Genomic DNA, 23,458 nt, shown 5'->3' on the forward strand with positions numbered 1-23,458 from the left:
AGTTGTGAATGAACAAAGCCAACAGATGTTAAAGAAAAACCCTGGTTATGATGACAGTCTAATCTGTAGCTTAGTCCGTTTGAGGGGGGAAAATGCTATTGATGTCACTTTGCAATTGTCATGTTGAAACTTCTTGGCAGATTAAAACTGTGTGCTGGGCCAAGACTTGACCTCGGGATGTTTGCCTTTCGTGGACAAGGGTTCTGTTGTCTGAGCTACCCAAGCATGACCTGTCCTCACAGCTGTACATCCACCAATACCTTATCTCCTACTTTCCAAACTTCACACAAGCTCTCCTCTGAAACTCGCAAGAGTAGAACTCCTGGAAGGAAGAGTATTGCGGAGAAATGGCTTAGCCACAGCCTGGGGAATGTCACCAGAAGGAAATTTTCGTTCTGCAGTGGAGTGTACACTGATATGAAACTTCTTGGCACATTAACTGGTGCTGGACGAAGTCACGAACTGAAGTTGGAAGGTAGGAGACGAGGTCTGCAGAGCACTTGCCAGCGAAAGGCAAAGGACCTGAGTTCGTGTCTCAATCTGGCACACAGTTTTAATTTGCCAGGAAGTTACATATCAATGCACACTTGGCTGCAGAGCAAAAATTTCATTTAGGAATTGTCATGTTGTTTACAACAATTGTCTCTGTTCTCACTTGTCAAAGCCAATAACTAGTATCGAATATTCTGACATTATGGAAGCATCTGATTCCACTTGTCTGCTGTGGCTCATAATGTCATCAGTATGGTGGCAATGACTACTTTCATGGTATACAAGATGACAGTAGCATCACTACATACACACGTCAACAAATGTGAACAAAATTTAAAATGACACAATAACATCTCAAAAAAAAAGGGGGGGTAACTAATGGGACAAGCCAAATATACAACAATAAAAGAACCCTGCACCACACCAAAACAAATAATATATAAAAAAATTAATTCACAGCATTCTGCTACACCAACATTAAAAAAACCCAATCACCTACAGCTCTGAAAAGTGGACCCAAAACCCCAAAAACTCAAATACCCCCTATTCACTTCACCAATTAAAACACAAACGACCTACCATTAATATGCAACACACAAAACATCACGATTATCGTAAAATAAAACCAAACTAAAAATTACTTACCAAAAAAAGCCTTTGGTAATACCACCTACGTTGGCCACCACACACGAGTGTGTGCCCTCACACACACACACACACACACACACACACACACACACAGTGCGTGGCCTGAGCTGCAGGGACTCTCATCAACATCATGTTATTGCCACAAATGTGAAACCTAACATACATGTGCAGAAACTCATCTCAGAACGTAATGATATACTCATGAACTTCACTGTTATATCTGTACCCAACAAAGGGGGAATTTAAAAAAAAAAAAAAAAAAAAAAAAAAAAAGTAGACTTCTTTCCACACAACAAACACCAAACTACATCTACATCTACATTGATACTCCGCAAGCCACCCAACGGTGTGTGGCGGAGGGCACTTTACGTGCCACTGTCATTACCTCCCTTTCCTGTTCCAGTCGCGTATGGTTCGCGGGAAGAACGACTGTCTGAAAGCCTCCGTGCGCGCTCTAATCTCTCTAATTTTACATTCGTGATCTCCTCGGGAAGTATAAGTAGGGGGAAGCAATATATTCGATACCTCATCCAGAAACGCACCCTCTCGAAACCTGGCGAGCAAGCTACACCGCGATGCAGAGCGCCTCTCTTGCAGAGTCTGCCACTTGAGTTTATTAAACATCTCCGTAACGCTATCACGGTTACCAAATAACCCAGTGACGAAATGCGCCGCTCTTCTTTGGATCTTCTCTATCTCCTCCGTCAACCCGACCTGGTACGGATCCCACACTGATGAGCAATACTCAAGTATAGGTCGAACGAGTGTTTTGTAAGCCACCTCCTTTGTTGATGGACTACATTTTCTAAGCACTCTCCCAATGAATCTCAACCTGGTACCCGCCTTACCAACAATTAGTTTTATATGATCATTCCACTTCAAATCGTTCCGTACGCATACTCCCAGATATTTTACAGAAGTAACTGCTACCAGTGTTTGTTCCGCTATCATATAATCATACAATAAAGGATCCTTCTTTCTATGTATTCGCAATACATTACATTTGTCTATGTTAAGGGTCAGTTGCCACTCCCTGCACCAAGTGCCTATCCGCTGCAGATCTTCCTGTATTTCGCTACAATTTTCTAATGCAGCAACTTCTCTGTATACTACAGCATCATCCGCGAAAAGCCGCATGGAACTTCCGACACTATCTACTAAGTCATTTATATATATTGTGAAAAGCAATGGTCCCATAACACTCCCCTGTGGGACGCCAGAGGTTACTTTAACGTCTGTAGACGTCTCTCCATTGATAACAACATGCTGTGTTCTGTTTGCTAAAAACTCTTCAATCCAGCCACACAGCTGGTCTGATATTCCGTAGGCTCTTACTTTGTTTATCAGGCGACAGTGCGGAACTGTATCGAACGCCTTCCGGAAGTCAAGAAAAATAGCATCTACCTGGGAGCCTGTATCTAATATTTTCTGGGTCTCATGAACAAATAAGGCGAGTTGGGTCTCACACGATCGCTGTTTCCTAAATCCATGTTGATTCCTACATAGTAGATTCTGGGTTTCCAGAAATGACATGATACGCGAGCAAAAAACAGGTTCTAAAATTCTACAAGAGATCGACGTAAGAGATATAGGTCTATAGTTTTGCGCATCTGCTCGACGACCCTTCTTGAAGACTGGGACTATCTGTGCTCTTTTCCAATCATTTGGAACCCTCCGTTCCTCTAGAGACTTGCGGTACACGGCTGTTAGAAGGGGGGCAAGTTCTTTCGCGTACTCTGTGTAGAATCGAATTGGTATCCCGTCAGGTCCAGTGGACTTTCCTCTATTGAGTGATTCCAGTTGCTTTTCTATTCCTTGGACACTTATTTCGATGTCAGCCATTTTTTCGTTTGTGCGAGGATTTAGAGAAGGAACTGCAGTGCGGTCTTCCTCTGTGAAACAGCTTTGGAAAAAGGTGTTTAGTATTTCAGCTTTACGCGTGTCATCCTCTGTTTCAATGCCATCATCATCCCGTAGTGTCTGGATATGCTGTTTCGAGCCACTTACTGATTTAACGTAAGACCAGAACTTCCTAGGATTTTCTTTCAAGTCGGTACATAGAATTTTACTTTCGAATTCAATGAACGCTTCACGCATAGCCCTCCTTACGCTAACTTTGACATCGTTTAGCTTCAGTTTGTCTGAGAGGTTTTGGCTGCTTTTAAACTTGGAGTGGAGCTCTCTTTGCTTTCGCAGTAGTTTCCTAACTTTGTTGTTGTACCACGGTGGGTTTTTCCCGTCCCTCACAGTTTAACTCGGCACGTACCTGTCTAAACGCATTTTACGATTGCCTTGAACTTTTTCCATAAACACTCAACATTGTCAGTGTCGGAACAGAAATTTTCGTTTTGATCTGTTAGGTAGTCTGAAATCTGCCTTCTATTACTCTTGCTAAACAGATAACCCTTCCTCCCTTTTTTTATATTCCTATTAACTTCCATATTCAGGGATGCTGCAACGGTCTTATGATCACTGATTCCCTGTTCTGTACATACAGATTCGAAAAGTTCGGGTCTGTTTGTTATCAGTAGGTCCAAGATGTTATCTCCACGAGTCGGTTCTCTGTTTAATTGCTTGAGGTAATTTTCGGATAGTGCACTCAGTATAATGTCACTCGATGCTCTGTCCCTACCACCCGTCCTAAACATCTGAGTGTCCCAGTCTATATCTGGTAAATTGAAATCTCCACCTAAGACTATAACATGCTGAGAAAATTTATGTGAAATGTATTCCAAATTTTCTCTCAGTTGTTCTGCCACTAATGCTGCTGAGTCGGGAGGTCGGTAAAAGGAGCCAATTATTAACCTAGTTCGGTTGTTTAGTGTAACCTCCACCCATAATAATTCACAGGAACTATCCACTTCTACTTCACTACAGGATAAACTACTACTAACAGCGATGAACACTCCACCACCGGTTGCATGCAATCTATCCTTTCTAAACACCGTGTGTACCTTTGTAAAAATTTCGGCAGAATTTATCTCTGGCTTAAGCCAGCTTTCTGTACCTATAACGATTTCAGCTTCAGTGCTTTCTATCAGCGCTTGAAGTTCCGGTACTTTACCAACGCAGCTTCGACAGTTGACAATTACAATACCGATTGCTGCTTGGTCCCCGCATGTCCTGACTTTGCCCCGCACCCGTTGAGGCTGTTGCCCTTTCTGTACTTGCCCAAGGCCATCTAACCTAAAAAACCGCCCAGCCCACGCCACACAACCCATGCTACCCGTGTAGCCGCTTGTTGCGTGTAGTGGACTCCTGACCTATCCAGCGGAACCCGAAACCCCACCACCCTATGGCGCAAGTCGAGGAATCTGCAGCCCACACGGTCGCAGAACCGTCTCAGCCTCTGATTCAGACCCTCCACTCGGCTCTGTACCAAAGGTCCGCAGTCAGTCCTGTCGACGATGCTGCAGATGGTGAGCTCTGCTTTCATCCCGCTAGCGAGACTGGCAGTCTTCACCAAATCAGATAGCCGCCGGAAGCCAGAGAGGATTTCCTCCGATCCATAGCGACACACATCATTGGTGCCGACATGAGCGACCACCTGCAGATGGGTGCACCCTGTACCCTTCATGGCATCCGGAAGGACCCTTTCCACATCTGGAATGACTCCCCCCGGTATGCACACGGAGTGCACATTGGTTTTCTTCCCCTCTCTTGCTGCCATTTCCCTAAGGGGCCCCATTACGCGCCTGACGTTGGAGCTCCCAACTACCAGTAAGCCCACCCTCTGCGACTGCCCGGATCTTGCAGACTGAGGGGCAACCTCTGGAACAGGACAAGCAGCCATGTCAGGCCGAAGATCAGTATCAGCCTGAGACAGAGCCTGAAACCGGTTCGTCAGACAAACTGGAGAGGCTTTCCGTTCAGCCCTCCGGAATGTCTTTCGCCCCCTGCCACACCTTGAAACGACCTCCCACTCTACCACAGGTGAGGGATCAGCCTCAATGCGGGCAGTATCCCGGGCAACCACAGTCGTAGTCCGATCAGGGGATGCGTGGGACGAGCTGGCCGTTCCCGACAAACCCCCATCCCGACCCCCACAGTGATGCCCATTGGCAACAGCCTCAAGCTGTGTGACCGAAGCCAACACTGCCTGAAGCTGGGAGCGAAGGGATGCCAACTCAGCCTGCATCCGAACACAGCAGTTGCAGTCCCTATCCATGCTAAAAACTGTTTTGCTAAGAACGTCTGAACTAATCTACAGAGAGCGCAAACAAATCGACAAAATTTAAACGGTTATTAAAATACAAGATTGCCTAGTAAATGCAGTAATGCTGCTACTTGCGCACTGCTGACACTGCTCGGCGGCGGAAGGAGACTAAGCGAAATTACACTATTCAGGTACTAAAACACGACACTACACTCTCAAATACTATAATACGCCCGAAATTTATGAATTAAACAATGCAAGAACCAAAAACACGCAAAGAAATTAAGAGTTAAACTATGTAACAAATGAGTGAGCTAGGAGTATACGACTTGCTGCTGCAGCTGCTTATCCAACGGCGGCAGGGAGCACACTGACTGCGACCAACCGACACTGGCCGTTCAAAACAAAACAGTAGACAAACGACTACGCGAATTTACACTATTCAGGTACTAAAACGCGATGCTACAACTCTCAAATACTATAATACGCTCGAAATTTATGAATTAAACAATGCAAGTACCAAAAACACGCAAAGAAATTAAGAATTAAACTATGTAACAAATGAGTGAGCTAGGAGTATACGACTTGCTGCTGCAGCTGCTTATCCAACGGCGGCAGGGAGCACACTAACTGCGACCAACCGACACTGGCCGTTCAAAACAAAACAGTAGACAAACGACTACGCGAATTTACACTATTCAGGTACTAAAACGCGATGCTACAACTCTCAAATACTATAATACGCCCGAAATTTATGAATTACACAATGCAAGTACCAAAAACACGCAAAGAAATTAAGAATTAAACTATGTAACAAATGAGTGAGCTAGGAGCATACGACTTGCTGCTGCAGCTGCTTATCCAACGGCGGCAGGGACCTAACAAAAATGTCAAACATACGAACAAGAAAATACCGTAATAACTCACTGAAAACACTTCCACAACCCATGTAATCAAATCAACTACCTAAATTCAAAACCACGTTACCATGATGACAAGAAAAACTCAAATGAACCCAATACCACAGTTAAACTCACTACATCCACATCCACCACCAGACGGCACCATCAAATAGAACAACATGATATCTGCAAAGACAACCAACTCAGAAACTCCACACTGTAGTGACTTCACACACCATTATGTCGTGGGTCAAAGGAGGCAGGTGGAATCGGACACTTCCAGTGACACTCCTCTTCATCCCATATTTCAGTTTGATGAACAGAGCACTTACAAGTTGTTGTCTATGTACAGTTTGATGTGAGAAAATCTGTAATGCAGCAATACCACCCATCTACTGTCAGCCATAACACCATCAAACTGGGGGAACAAACCACGTATAGAAACCTGGTTTGCATAAAATATGTGTAATAAAAATACAGATATTATCGAGTCATGTTTGTTATCGTTGTTAATTATCAACCAAACTGTTACATTTCAGACTAACCTAAGCCTTGAACTAAGCTACAACTAATCGATCCCCACTACTAAAACGTCTTATTCACATTTTCTGTCTTCAACTACTCGCAATCAGTTACCTTCCAACCAAACTAGACTATAGAGTATGCTACAGGTCAGTCCAAAACTGCAACCTATGCATCAAAAAACCAAAAGTTGTCATTGTTCAGTCCTATCTCCATTTGCACACACATGGACAATAATAATTAGAAAAATATTACCTTTAGAATACCTTTGTGTTTTGTGTATGACATACATGAACTAGATATTGTACAGATACTTTAATATGGTAATATTTAACATAGGGGTCTGAGCAGTGGTTGTCTAAAATACTGATGTAGGATGGGCCTTTACTACTAAATTTATGGCACTGCCATTCTCATCAAGCAGTTGCACTAGGCATTACCGAATAGTTTGTGTTGTACATTGCCAATGCTTCCTTTCCTTGTTTTAAAATTGCTGAAGAGTCTACTATGCGTCCATCTCAGGATTTGGGTACTACTCCCGCTACATGAAAAAGTATCTTCGATCGCCAGCACCTTGTGTCAGTTCTACTTGCACAGAAGCTTACGTGTACGTTCCAAGGCATGTTGGGGGGGGGGGGGGGGTGTTGAGCCCCTACACTGTTCCGTTCCTCGTGGTGGTCCAAGTTCGTGTTTGTGCTCACAGCTGTCATTTGTCTAGGTGTTGTGTGTTTAATATTGATGCAGTAGTCTACCTGTTTCATTATTTAAAAAGTTCTGACAAATGATATTTAAATACACAGATCCTTGTTAGCTAGTTTGGTCAAAATTATTCTATGTTTGTTGTTTCTTACACCTTTCAGCCCGTGGTTGAAATGGAACAAAATAAGGTGTGAATTTTAACCCCCACTCCCCTGAGTTGTGTGTGTGTGTGTGTGTGTGTGTGTGTGTGTGTGTGTGTGTGTGTGTGTGCGCGAATCAATCACACAGTTGTTAATTGGGTTATTTGCATTAAAATAGAAAGGGCTGCACTCGGGTAACTACCTGCCATTAAATTAAGTTACTGTGTCAAAATAAGTTACGAGATTTATGGGGGGTGGTTAAGTTCGCAGATCAGCACAGCTATATATAAAAATCATTTTAGAATACACAGAGATTATTTCATGACTGCTTATAATACTGAATCAAAGTCTTTATTAGTCACAGTACTCTAAGGAATTAAAATTGTTATTTAAGAAAAATACTGAAAGTATGAGTAAAGCATTTGGTGACATGTTAGGTGGTTGGAGCATATGAAGTTGCAGAAATAGTGACAACATTGTGTCCAGTGTGTATCATTGTGGCACTACACATGTCATAATCCAAACTAAAGTAGAATAACTCTCAAAAAATTTGTGAAGTATGCCATTTAACACTTTTTAAACCACATTTGACTGGCTTTGACATACACAGCCAAACTGTCATATTGTCACATAGAAGAAGGTGTAATTAGATGAATGACGAACACTGACTTCACTTAACAAAGGTTTATTCAATGCATGCACATACAAGAGCATAGAGCGAACTGCCTCTGGCCAGAACACATACAGTATATAAACAGCTACAGAACATTCCAGTACAATTTGTGGATACTTCTAGAATGTACTCGAAGCGAATATAAAAATTAAAATTGTACAGTTCAGTTGAGTTTTGAACTCACGACCATCCATGCAACAGTTTAGTATCATACACCACAGTGCTACTCAGCTTCTTCTGCGACATTGCTCCCTCCTTAAGAGAACAGTGTCTCGGTGTTACGTCCTCCTAGTCCGGGAACAAGTCATCGGTCCTTCATCCTCCGACTCCCGATGACCGATGTTTGTCCTGGCAGTGATCTTCTTAGAACTTCCGTTGCCGCTATGCTCTTTGTCACCTTTCCGCTTGTTGCCTGTCACTTGAGCTTCGAATTTACCCTGAGTTGCAGTATCCTTATAGGGCTTCATTCGAAGGACGTGGACTGTACCTGTGAGGGTGGAAATCTTCAACTTCATAAGTAACTGTCTTACAACCTTATAAGGTCGAAAATAGCGCCTGAGAAGCTTATCAGAGAGACCAGCCTTCCGAACAGAAGTGAAGATCCAGACGAGGTCACCAGGCTGGTAGACAACAGGACGGTGGCTTGCGTCATACGTTTGGTGATAATTCTCTTGAGCCTGCAGCGTGTGGAGTAGACCTAACTACCAAGCTTCCTCAGCTTTGGTTAACACCTGGCCGATGTAGTCATCATCCATGTCATCAGGATGTAACGGAAACACAGTGTCCATCGTCGTCGTCGCCTCACACACGTGCACTAGGAAAAATGGCGTAAATCCTTGTGTCTTGTTTGGCGGTGTTATAGGTAAACGTCACGAAATGTAGCACCTCATCCCAGTTGCACATTGACAGCATGTCGGCCAAGGTCTTATTAAGGAGTTCAGTAAGCCCGCTAGTTTGCGGATGGTAGGCAGTTGTCATGTAATGAGTAATGTTGAACCGACGGTTTATCTCTGTCACAAGATTCGATTGAAAAACTTTCCATTGATCCGTAATTAATGACCTTGGTGTACCGTGTTTTAATACAATGTCTTCCACGATAAATTTGGCTACCTCAGATGCTTTAGCTGTTTTCATGGCTTTTGTAATGGCGTAACATGTCACATAATCAGTGCAAACAGTAATCCATCTATTACCACTAGCAGATGTTGGAAATCGTCCGAGGAGGTCAATCCCAACACGCTGCAAAGGCGGTCGGCTGGTGGAATTGGTATGAGTCGGCCAGGTGGTTTCTGAGGTTCTGCCTTTCTCCTCTGGCACTCTCGACAGTGCGACATATGGTGACTGACACTCCTAAATTAACCTGGCCAAAAAAATCTCTTGCGGATTCTATTGTATGTCTTAATAAATCCTAAATGTCTCGCATTAGGTGTATTACAGAATTTCTGTTGAACATCTAAGCGTATGTGTTTAGGAATTACTGGTAGCCATTTCTTTCCAAATGGATCAAAGTTTTTCTTGCAAAGTAAGCCATTAACTGCTGTAAAATTGTCCTTTCACATCCTCTGACCAATTTAAGGCAACCATAATTTGAGATATCTTGGCGTCCTCCTTCTGCTCAGCAGAGAGATCCTGGAATGCAGCGAGACAGTCACTATCTTCATCGAAGTCTTGATTATCTTGCACAGGGTTTCTTGAGAGGCAGTTGGCATCTTGGTGTTTTCTTCTACTTTTGTACACTATGGTAATGTCACACTCTTGAAGACGTAATGGCCACCTGGCGAGTCGTCCTTTTGGATCCTTAAGGCCTGTCAACCAACAAAGTGAATGACGGTCTGTAACAACTGTGAATTGCCTTCCATAGAGATACTTTTGAAATTTGCACATGGCCCAGATCACACTAAGACATTTTCTTTCTGTAGTTGAGTAGTTTCTCTTGACTTTTGTAAGTGTCCTAGAAGCATAGGCTATAACCTAGTCTTTTCCACTGGAACTTTGCACCAGAACAGCATACCCACTGGCATCTGTGTGCAGTTCTGTAGGTGCTCTCTCATCATACAGACCAAGTACAGGGTCAGTCGTCAGAGCTTTTCGCAGCACATTGAAATAATCTTGTTGAGCACCACCCCAGATAAATTTAGCATCAGCTTTTAACAACTCTTGGAGTGGCCTGGCTTTGCTACAAAAGTCTTTGATAAAACAATGGTGTTAAGAACATAATCAAAGGAAGCTTCTCACATCTCTAAAACTTTTAGGAATAGGAAATTCCGTTATCTCACCTTTTCTGGGTGTGGCCACACACCTTCATTTGACACAAGGTGTCCAAGTATTTTGATGTCTTTTGCTCCAGAGTCCACAAGAGCTTGGACTGATCGGCCATCCAGGAGGATATTGACATAGTTTACTATCATTTTTGTAGTGATTGGCAGTGGAGGATTTTTCTCTTCAGTGGCCCCACCTCCAAGGAAGGTCGCACACTTTAGTTTTCCGGGTTGCGAGGCTAGGTGATCGGCTGGAGCTTCTAAACATCGATGGAGACCTTGATCGGCGTGTTGGGGAGCATCCTCTCCAGCTGCTAGCTTGCAGCAATGATGACCTAAGTCGTCCTGACCCACATATTCTTGTTCACCTTCATTGTTCCGGAGTTGGTGTCGGCTAAGATTGATTTGCTGTCTTCTGGCATGGGCATCATCAAATATCTGCCGCCTTTCTTGACAATAGCGCACCACATGTCCCGGTCGTCCACAGTGGAAACATACTGGCTGGTTATCCTGGGTCCTCCAGACGTCAGTCTTCCTTGGTGCCTAAACAGGTTCCTCATGCGGCATTGTAGAAACGTAACTCCACCTGGGTCTTGACATTTTCACCATTTTAAAGGGAAATGAAGGATGAGAGATTGGGTCCAGTGTCTGTTCCACTTCCTCCCTTATGACTTCTTGAAGCGTCTCGGTTTTTTGCTCACCATGCAATCCAAGTGCCTTCTGAACTTCCTCTATCACTATCTGATGAAGAACATTTGTGAAATCAGTTGCTTCCTCCATCACAGACACAGATAATACATTTGGAAGCCGTCCAAACTTCTTGCATGTAATTCTTTTTTGATACATTGTCTCGATATACTGGCACCATTTTATGAAGTCGTCTGCTGTCAAAACCTCCTTCAGGAGTAGGGCTTGATACATGTCCTCAGCAACACCCTTCATGAGATGTGCAACCTTACCTTCCTCCTTCATTCTAGAATCTACTATTTTATACAGCTCCAAGACGTCTTGAATGTAGGATGCTGTAGTTTCTCCTGGACGGTGTGCCCTGCACTTTAATTTATCTTCAGCCTTGCACTTTTGTCATTGTGTGTCGCCGAAATACTTGCTCAGTTCGGCCTGGAATACTTCCCAGCTTGTAAACTTCTCCTCGTTGTTATCATATCATTGCTTGGCAGTTCCCTCCAAGTAAAAAATATGTTAGCCAAACGCACGGTGTCATCCCATTTGCTAAATTTGGCTATACGCTCATATTCCTTCAGCCACTTGTTTGGATCTTGGCCATTGTCATCAGAGAACGGGGAAGGATGTCTCATGTGGTGGCACACAATTGCTGTTATAGTAATGTCCTCTTCTTCTTCTGTCTCCAGTATATTGTGATGTGTTGAATATGGCTCAAACTCGGGTTTCTCGCCACGTAAACAGCGGCTCTGTCGTGGCCTGATGGGAGCCACTGTGTTGTCGATAATGCGCGCTATCACAAGTTCCGATACCCAGCATCTCCACCAGAATAATGTCATATAGAAGAAGGTGTAATTAGATGAATGACGAACACTAACTTCACTTAACAAAGGTTTATTAAGCACTTGCACATACAAGAGCACGGAGTGAACTACCTCTGGCCAGAACACATACAGTATACATACAGCTACAGAACATTCCGGTACAATGAGTCTTGATGTTTTTGGATACTTCTAGAATGTACTCAAACTGAATATAGAAATTAAAATTGTACAGTTCAGTTGAATTTTGAACTCGCGACCCTCCATGCAACAGTTTAGCATCATAACCACTACACCACACTGCTACTCAGCTTCTTCTGTGACAATATTTCAACATAACCTAGACATCATACAGTACTTTGCTCACATTTGTTGACTTCACCATCTCGCACTTAAACTCTCACTACGACGTGCATTCCAAAAAATTATAAAGAACAAAACTGAGTATTGTCAGTGTACTGTTATATTTTTGTTCTCTTTTCGATACCTTGCTCACATTGAGACAAAATCATGTCACAAGTACATTGTCTCTGTTAGCTGATATCTTGTTCCATAAGAAGTGCTAGCACTGCTCTGAGATAAGAGTTGCTAGCTGTCCTTCATTTCAAATATATGCCTAAGTTTATTCATTTAAGAAACAATTCCACATTTATGGATACAAAAGTTGAGAATATTCACAGATTTTACACAGACCTGAATTATACTTGATGGGGATTCCGAATTGCCCCCTTGAGCACATAATGCAAACAGCTCTTAAGTGTAATTTGAAAATACTGTATGATACATTTTACTTTTTGGAACACTTTTCCTTCTTGCTCATACTGAAACTGTCACAAACTTTGCAGCCACATTTGGTGAAGTTGTTTTTCAGTAGCTGGTATTTTTCCAGAAAACTGCCTACCATCAAGTATATTTGGTGCTTGGGCTAAGCTAAGACTGGAAATGATGAGTTTCTTGATTTTAGTTGCCTTTGCTGCAAAATAATTTCTTATATCTACAAGGAAATTGGAGGCTCTTCACTTCTGAAACAATGTTAGCAATGCCAATCACAGAAAATCGAGAGATGTTATTCCCTCCATTTGAACTGCATTCAATTGAAAAATCAATACCTAGACATCAAAAAGTGCTTTTCATATTAGTGTATGGAAACTATAACCCCATATTACACTGCTTTGATTTTCATAACTAGATCTTCTTTCAGTTGCTTTGGTATCCATTGCTAGATTAGCATGACATGTTGATACATCTAAACAGCTCTTGTGTGTGACTTTGTTCCAGGCAGAGCTGATTCTTCTACTGCAAAAATGTTTTTCCCCCTGTCTTTTTTTGTCTCTTAGTGCGAGTTATGCATTGGGGGTGAGCCTTTCTTTTCATAATACAGGTGTCTGTCATCTTAAATTTGTGCAATGGAACACATCATTAACAGATAGCGATAGTCATATATTCATTATAAGATTTGGTGAAATAATCTGCCTGACAAAAAAGTGAAGCAATCAAAAGTCTTGGACAGATATCAGCGTAACTTTGCAGAAGTACACTCCATCAGCAGGTATGTAAATTATTAGAGTTGCAATTCCCTGTGGCAGGTAGAACAGCTACCAGTATGTGACAGTGTTTTTTGTGTTTAGTGTTGTTACCATGTCTTATAGGGTATGTAAGAAGCTTGAACAGCTTCAAATGTTGAGTGATACATGCGAAGGATGTGGACAATGTCTCTTGAGACAGCGTTATCAGCACCTGATGGAGTTGAAAGGGGACCATTGTGGATCTCTGGCTGGCCAGCTGGTTGAATCATGCAATATCCAGATTTTTGAGGCATTTGGTTATGACAGAGGCATAATGTTGGACTACATGCGGATTTGATGGCCGGCATACTTGTTGGTAAGGTTCCAGTTGACAGTGTCTGACCACCACAAAGAAGAATCACTCTATTCTGTACCAAGCACATCATAACCCCTTGACATTCATGCCTGTGATCTGAGGCCAAGTAATCGACATCCTGCTACATTCTGCATCATCCCGCACCATTAGTCAGGAGACTAGCAGCAAACCGGATTAGGGAATTCTGTTCCATGTATAAGCTGCCATTAACACAACACCACGAATGGCATTGTTTAGATTAATGCCATGACTGGGAAGCATGGACTGCTGATGAATTGAGCTTGGTAATGAGTCACGATTCAGCATTACCGGATGTGACGGTTTTCGGCAAGTACAACTGTGGCTTGGGGTGAGATCTGGTTATTCCAATGTTTTGGAGAGGCAGAGTGGTGTTACTCCTTGTGTCATGGTGTGGGATCCATTATTTGTGACTTTGGTCATGGCTGACAGTGATTGAAGGAACTCTGATGCCACAACAAACTGTCACAGGTGTCCTGCGTCCTTGTATGTAACCTCTCATTTAACAGTATTGTGCCAATTTTCATCAGTACATTGCCTTGGGAGAGGTTACAACGGCTTTATGACAACCTTCCTAACCAGTGCATGCATTCGGGATAGAGAATGTGGTGTGTCATAATGATAGGCGAGCTACTACTGTCAAGTTCTTTGCATATTTGACTTGATTTTGTAATCACTGAAATAACACCACATGCCTCTCAATTCATGAAATGTCATTTCATTTCTCCCTTCCCACATGGGTGCTTCCCTTTTTTTTTTTTTTTTTTTTTTGTCAGTCAGTGTAGTTCATGGGCAGTCCATAGAAAAGTACCATAACCACTAGCTCCTGTGGCATTTACCGTGCAGTAATCTCTATCCTCAGCATATAGCCAGTCAAAGAGTTTGGCAAAAAAAAACTTTGATGTATCGTGTTTATCTGGTTCATCATTCAAGTTGTACTGTGTGCCAGACCAAGATTTGAACCCGGATTTCTGCAATTCGTCGGCTGTGTGCCATCAGTTATACTGTCAAAGCATAACTCGTAGACCAGTTCAAATTTTCAGCTTGTCACAGGTTTTGAAAGATGAGTGAGAGACTCATTTTTCAAGCATTTTAAATGGTTCCAAAGTGTATTTGAAAGATTCAAAGGCATAAAGGTTTCAATTTATACAACTTCTGTGCATTCTGTTTTGTACTGAAAAATGCCAGTCAATGTACTAAAAATGTGTTCCGCTGCTTCAGTATCTTCCATTGAGATAGTGAAGCCTTCCTGTTGAACCAATAGGAACTGGAACACTTATAATCTTCAAAACATTGTGAACAGGAAGTGAGCACTGATGACATTGCTGCTGTCCTTCAGTGGGAAACCTGTATCCAGCAGCTGGTCCATGTGGTAGCATAAAGTTCACTACAATTTCATTTAACTCATAACTGGAGTCTATAATCTCTGCAATACACCAGTCACAGTCATACACACACACAACAAACCTCCCCCTTATCAGGTTGTAAAGCTGAATATTATCATGCTGTTTCTGAGGAGTTGGCCGAACAAACAAAATTTCTTCTTTCTTGCCATTTAAAGTGCATGCAATATGAGTTTGCCCATCACTTTGAGTCCAAAGAGGTGTCTTCTGAATTGCTTTCACAGGAGTAGTTTGTTTGGACCAGTCTTCTTTTTTCTGCTCATGGAATTCTTCGATTATTTCCTCTTTGGACAAAAGAATGAGGACGCTGTGCATGTGTAAGTTTTCATGACTCTCGTAAAATTGTCAGCATTCTGAATCACAGCTGTATTTGTCCTGGAGAGATTATGTTTTGTAGTGTGGTGCTTCAGCAGGCCTCTTACGCCATCACAAGGACTAACACCTACCTCTGTAGTTAACTGATTCAGGGTATTTAATTCTTCCTCTATTGATGCAAAATCTGCATCATCAGCACAGTGGGAGGCTTCACCTTGTTCAGATACTATCATTGTTGTTGTTCCGTCAAAACATTTAGAACCCAAAAAGTTTTCACTGGAAACATCTTCACTTTGAAACAGAGTCTTCAAATGAGAACTTATTCCCAACATGAACAAAGTCTGTTTTTGTTTGTTTGTTTTATATATCACTCTTCTATGGATATGCAAATAGTCAGCACATTTCACTCTCGTGTGGCCCCAGTCAGAAGACATTTCAAACAGTCCTTTTCACAAAACACCCTGCAACTGTGTCAACTGGCAAATTCCTCACGAAAACACAGAACTCACAGGATGGTCTCGGATTTCTTAGCAGCCTCGTCAGTAAACAAATTAGCACTGAACAATTACAATACAGAAACCCGCAATGAACTAAAACGACAAAGAAACTGACAAGAAACTACAACAAAGTGTAAGAAATATCTGCGACAATGAAAGTGAAAAGAAGTAACTGCAACAAAGGAAGTGATAAGAAATAACTGAAACAAAGACAATAGAAATAAACATTGTAACAAAGTAATTAGTAAGAAACAACTTCAGTGGAGACATACATTACCCTTGAAAGTTAAAAAAATGATTTTTTAAAATAAAACCTGTCCAACTGAAAAGTGGAAGCTCTTCATTACAGAGAATATAGTACTGCATGGTAGTAATCAACAGAAAAAATCTAACTTTTCTCGATTGGCATTTTTGAAAAAAAAAATTTTTTTTCTGTAAATTATTAAAAAAAAAAAAGTCTAAATGCAACAGTAAAAGAACTTTGACAGATGTGTCCAAAGGGAGGATACCATTGTAATCATAAAGCAATTATCTTTCAAATAAAAGAAAACTCTAACATAATATCTAGAACTGTTACAATCTCTACACATACACACATTCAGAGTACCAGGTAGAAGAACTGGTGGAGCGCGTAAACACGTTCAGAGCACACAGGGACAGGTACAAAGGTGCACGCGTTAACACGTCCAGAGCAGTTAAAGGGTTAATGAGTAGGCTACAGGTGATTGGCTGTGGTCTTGGTGGAGGAACCATTCTGACATTGCCTGAATTGCTTTAGGAAAATCTAAATTGGAGCACAGGGCATGGGCCTCCATCTCTTGAATCTGACAAGGGAACCTCCCCATCGCACCCCCCTCAGATTTAGTTATAAGTTGGCACAGTGGATAGGCCTTGAAAAATTGAACACAGATCAATCGAGGAAACAGGAAGAAGTTGTGTGGAACTATGAAAAAAATAAGCAGAATATACAAACTGCGTAGTCCATGTGCAACATAGGCAACATCAAGGAGAACTCAGAGCTCAGGAGCGCCATGGTCCCGTGGTTAGCGTGAGCTGCTGCGGAACGAGAGGTCCTTGGTTCAAGTCTTCCCTCGAGTGAAAATTTTATCTTCTTCATTTTCGCAAAGTTATGATCTGTCCGTTCGTTCATTAATGTCTATGTTCACTGTAATAAGTTCAGTGTCTGTGTTTTGCGACCGTACCGCAAAACCGTGCGATTAGTAGACGAAAGGACGTGCCTCTCCAATGGGAACCGAAAACATTTGATCGCAAGGTCATAGGTCAACTGATTCCTCCACAGGAAAACACGTCTGATATATTCTATACGACACTGGTGACGGCATGTGCGTCACATGACAGGAATATGTTGTCGACCCACCTAACTTGTACACTTGACGAATGGGTAAAAAGATTCTTCTACCTTGTCCGGTTTAGGTTTTCTTGTGGATGTGATAATCACTCACAAAAAAGTGATGAAAATAAAAAAATTAAACATTTCACTCGAGGAAGGACTTTAACCAAGGACCTCACGTTCTTCAGCTGCACACGCTAACCATGGGACCACGGCGCTCGTGCGCTATCAGTTCTCCTTGATGTTGCCTATCTTGTGCATGGACTACTCAGTTTGTAAATTTGCTTATTTTTTTCATAGTTCCACACAATTTCTTCCTGTTTTCTCGATTGATCTGTGTTCAGTTTTTCAAGGCCTATCCACTGTGCCAGCTTATAACTAAATCTGAGGGGGGTGCGATGGGGAGGTTCCCTTGTGAGGCCAGTGTCGTAACAAATGTAACACATGTTCAGTTTGATTTTAGACTGTGCTCTTATGCTGTCATGTACAGGAAAGAATGCACATGTAAACAACTCCAGATGACTTAAAACAGCACATCAAGGAAACTTACTGCTCTCTCATCCATAGGCAAGTTAAGTTGTATATTCAGGAAAATGGGCATTCGTTTGAACACCCCATGAAAATGTATGTCCCCCACCAGAACGTCCATTCAAGCACAGCCAATTATGTATGTTCAGCATGGTGTATCTACCCCCAAAATTTTGAATATTCACAGTTCTAATGTTTTGTTTAAAAAATTAGAACTCATTACTGTAACACTTAGGAAAATAACTAAATAAGCCATGATCACAACTCCACGGAGTGAGTAACATTTTCTAGATTCACTCTAACTAAATAAATATTCCTTGCGCTTATTATTTTGTAAGTTACAGAGGACACCACCTTTTCTGAGACACCCTATATGCAGAAGAGATTATGGAAATCAGTTATGGAGAGTAAAAGCAAAAGAAAATATGCTAAACAGTATCTGCTTGTTGGCTGTGTGCATCAGTGTGTTTGCAATAGATTGTGCAAAAATGTAAAATCCTGAGCAAACGTCAACCATGCATTTTATTCTTCATCATTGTCTAAAATGAACATGCACTCAGTGTCTAATGACAACCTTTTTGATGACACATTAAATTTTGCTGCTCCTCCTTACCTTCTTCTTCTTGAACTATAAACAGTTTTACAAGGGGAACTGCCACTCACAGTGTTGAGAGTAGACAAGCAAATAAACTAGGTTTGTTTGTTGGCTGCTTTAGCCATTGAACTTTTATTACACACACACACACACACACACACACACACACACTATTTGGCATGGGTGGGGGGAATAATGTCATTTGTGTGCCTCTCTCATGCTTAGTGCTGTTTGTTTATCAGAATAAAAAAAAAAACTTTAAATAACAAAATATTTCTTTTTGGTATCTTATTTTTCAACAGCTGCTGAAAACCATTAAAATTAAGGTTTTTGTTGTTTTTTATGTCTTAGTGCCCTCGGCAGTCAATAAAGAAAACAGCAATGACCAGAAAACGGCTTGTAGTTATTGCTGTCTCAATTTCCCTGATCGAGCTGCACTGCGTGCTCATTGCCAGACACCTGCACATCAAACGGTTATCATGTCAGATGAAGGGAGAGACTGGCAGTTTCGCCCACCCCCACGTGGTTTTACAGCTGATACTTATAGTTTATGTGAAAGTGGCACACACTGCCGCTACGGTAACCAGTGTGTGGAAGCTCATTCTGCCGATGAACTGGCTGAATGGCGGGAGCGGTTTGAATATCGACGGATGAAGATACAACGAGCCTGTGAGAAGGAACTTTTTGGAAAATCATATACAGAGCAATTACTCGAGAGGTATGATGTCCTGAATTAATGTAGTTCATATGTATTTCTTTGCTTATAAATTTTTTCTGTGTGCTTTATCATGGCAGTTTTATGCTGCAAAATATCATAGGAGTCTATTTTTGTAAGCTGAATCATGACCTTCTTTCGCATGTTTCTGTATGAGAGAAGAAATCGTGTCATTTGTCACGTGTCTCTATCAGTAGAGTGAAGATACTTGTGTTTTATTTCTTAACTGAGAAACGTCTGCACATATTAGCAATGTTGGATACTGATTGATTATACTTCTTCAGCTGTGACACTTCAAACGATTTTCTTTCTGTGCTATTGTGTGGGTTTATTGCCATTATTTAATTGTTTAATGCAGTGTACCCAAAAATTTAAAACCAAATAGATTGGCAGTTCTTTGTTAGTCAATGAATGTTCTGCACAGTAAGCTCACAAAAACTTGATTTCAACTTATTTCTTCATACAGGCCTTTCTTTATGAAGCCTAGTATGACTTGACAAAATAGCTGAATATGAAATTAAAATTTTGATAACATATCAAATTAATCTGGATAATTTCAATACGCAAGTTGTGAAATTTGTATCTGTCTGGTTACCATTTTTGTGTTGATCTACTGACAGACTATTTCTTCTTAAGATACATGATCCTTTCTTTACACTTAGTGTGCAACTACAACAAAGTTCAGAGCAGTGATCACAACAGTGGAGACACTATTGTACTACCAGACACAAACAGTTATGTCATTTTTTTTTAAATATTCCAGAGTGTGTGCAGCAGTTAAGTTACATTGGATGAGTCCAAAGGACCACCAGTAATATTTGGTAAGTTAGTGGGTCATCTTTGATGGGAAACTAATTTTGTTTATGTTTAAGCGAGTTTCTACAGGTAATCAGACTGTCGCTATGTCTCCCAATTCTTTTCCTGCATCCACTGCATTGTCCACTTGCTTTATCCACTCTTTCTGCAACCTTATCTGTATTTTTAAAATGTGGATTACATACAAAAAGCTTCTCTACCCACAGCCTCTATTAAAGTGGATCCAAATAATCAAGCACGTAACGTATTGGGTCTGCCATTTCCTCTAAAACTGGCTTCTTCCCCGGTTTCGAATTCTACCTTTTAATTTCACTATTGGTGATTCTCTTTAATTGTAACACTCCATTATTTCTCAAAGTGCCTTTATTGTGTTAAATTTCTACATTTTATGCACAGTGTTGTTTTTATTTTCATATGACATTACAGGGATACACTTCTTGACAGCACAGTGTATTGCGTTTCTTATTCAACTGAGAAAGACAATGCTATATTTAAGATACTGGACTCGCATTTAGGAGGATGAAAATTGAAGTCTGTGCTCTGATATTTAGGTTTAGGTTTCCCAGTGTTTCCTTTAATCGATTAAGGGGAATTGGAACGCCCTATCCCAACAGTGTTAAATTTAGTGACTTGGCTTCCCTGTATTTCAGGAACCACTGTAGCCATTGACATGAAACTTTTACAGTACATTAAACTGTATGTTCTGAGTCTACTGAACTACAATAATTGTGTTTCAGCCACTGCTTTCGGAAATACAATATTTTAATTATACTTTTCATTATGATCTTCTTTTAGTTCAGTAGTCTCAGGATATGTATGTTATTACTCCCTGAAAATTTGAATACTCTACTCGAAGTGGTTTCTGAGATTTCAAGAAAAATGCAACAGAAGATGTAAATTTTCAGGAACGGCTTCTAAAGTTTCAAGAGACTGTAACTCACTTTATATATGCTTAATTTTTTTAAATTTTTAATCACTCGGAAGAACCCTGCATCATACTGTATATCATCCTCTTGACCTTTTTTCTTCTTCCTGGACCCCTTAATGGCTGTAGGATTAATTCCCATATGCTGTAGTACTTTCACCCCACCAATGTTGCCATCATTAAAAGCAATAACAGCATCACTGAACCCCCACTTTAGTGTCTTCATTCCAACAAAAACATTTTTTTGGTAAGGGAATCCATATAAGATTAATAAACAACTCATTGGGATTTTGAGTCTGACCTTGCACACACTTCATCAGTAATTCAGGATTTTCCAGGTTTCTGTAAATGAGTTTTATGATATCCATGACTGCTGCTGGGATGGAATGTTTGTGGCTGTATGAACTGTTTGCGTACTGGGCATTGCGATAATTGCACCATGAATCGTGTTCGAGAGGGCAAAGGTGGTGTACTTATTTTTCATCAGTTGATAGAATGTGGAAGAAGTTAGCCCATATTGCCTGCTTTATTTTCAACAAATCCTCAGTATTAGTTCTAATGGTCATCCCATAATACTGCTGGAATTCATCAATCATTTTGTCTGTCAGCATGCCTCTTATGGTTTTACCATCAGAAAGTCTCTTGTCTCTCAAACTTTTTTTCTATTTCCTCAGACTGGTGCCCATCCTCTTCTGGGCATGACCAACACATTCCAGTTTTGTGACAACCTTCTCACCATAAGGTTGAGTGGCTACTACATTCCCCCCTTTCATTCACAGATAGACTAAAATTTTCAATAGCTGCAGAGGCCTCCATACCACCACTTGTTCCTTCATAATTTGTGTCACAGATATGCCTTTCTTCATTCCCTGATTTACACTTATAACAGTGTTTGGTTAAAATCTGGAAATCTATTACCTTTCTAGAATCCACACTGATCACCGTAGCAACAGAGTTCTTAGAACTGTAGCCGTGCTTCTGCCAGGTGCCATCAAACACTACTGGTATGTCAGTCATACCATCATTTATTTCAACAGCTTCATTTGCAGTACCATTCATTGGCTCACATGCAACAGATTCCACAGCAGCTCCAATAAATCCTGCATACTTGTCCATTTTACAAGGTGGGTGTGGCATATTCATCACGGCACACATGGTTTCTGCTGCAGTGTGTCCTTTGCCAATGGCTGTCAATCATTAAAACCACCTAACATTTAGGCTACTTCAAAATAATTATCTTTACACTAATCAGAATTCCAAAATGAATGAGTATATTTACAACTGGCACAATTAATGATAAGTTTCCTGGCTAGTCCATTTGATACCTCAGTTTTCATGTAAACTAACTGTCCCTCCACATATTTTACAACACACACATTCATCTAACAACCTTGCTAGGATGTATAAATCTATCAGAATATAACCTAACCTACCATTTACATCACTTTCATTTTGAAAAAACTGTCTATCACAACGCTTTTTTAATCTTCGAAGCACTAATGGATTTTTCTCTAAAGACTTATGAGTTTGCCTGTATTTCATCGTCTGTAACTTCACACGCCACATGTTGAACACAGTGTTTCCATTTATTCGAAAATCTATTACCATGAAACCTGTGTTTCTTGAAAACTCTTCATTTTGGCACCATACTTTACTTTTTGAGAGATTTACCAATCTATTCGTCACTTTTCCTCGGAAAAGTGTTAGCACTTCGACATACAATGAGTGTTTACACTATGAAACGATATGATACTGTTTTTGATAGTGCTACCAATACAAACACGCAATTTAACTGTTATAACACAGTAATCCACAACCTTCTATATAAAAAGTTACCGATTTTATTAGATCTTGAAGTAATCCACATAAAAATTTTAACATTTTCAACCGGTGTAGAATGATATTTAAAAAATAAATAAATAAAATACTTCCCATGTGAGTTTATAAGTGATATATGTTATTATATTTGGAAAATTGCAAATTTTATCATTGTATTTGGAAAATAGCAAATTTTATAATGAGATAAAAATCTGAAAATGTGAAAAAAAATGTTTTCCATTCTGACTGCCCTTAAGATGACTGTTAAGATGACACTCTTGAAAAAGAGGTGAATGCTTTTGTTCCCTCTCTTTGTCTGTTACGAACATGTGCTCCATCACCAATGGCCAGATCATTGATAATGTGGTAAAAACTTTATTTTACTTGTTTCATGCTTTATTTTATGTATCCTGTGCCTTCCTGAAATAACTATATTGCATTAGGTATTGGTTGATAAGTTGTGAATATTCATAATTTTGATTTGTGTATACTAGCACCCAAAGTTAGTGTTTGCTGTTATGTCTCAATTACGAGCAGATGACACACATTCCATGTTGCAGATTCGTATGAAATGCCAGTAGCTTAGACACAAGTCTCTAATTAC

General features: G+C 40.7%; 1 protein-coding gene across 1 annotated transcript in view; it reads left to right on the forward strand.

The window, feature by feature from the left end:
* LOC124789405 (probable helicase with zinc finger domain) overlaps positions 1-23,458 on the forward strand; it is a 150,668-nt gene that overhangs the window by 2,845 nt on the left and 124,365 nt on the right. Inside the window, exon 2 of the mRNA XM_047256748.1 lies at positions 18,932-19,298. Coding sequence (XP_047112704.1) covers positions 18,932-19,298 — 367 coding nt within the window. The remainder of the gene's footprint in view (positions 1-18,931; positions 19,299-23,458) is intronic.

The sequence above is a fragment of the Schistocerca piceifrons genome, chromosome 3 (assembly GCF_021461385.2).
Source record: "Schistocerca piceifrons isolate TAMUIC-IGC-003096 chromosome 3, iqSchPice1.1, whole genome shotgun sequence".
NCBI classification, from domain to species: Eukaryota; Metazoa; Arthropoda; class Insecta; order Orthoptera; family Acrididae; genus Schistocerca; species Schistocerca piceifrons.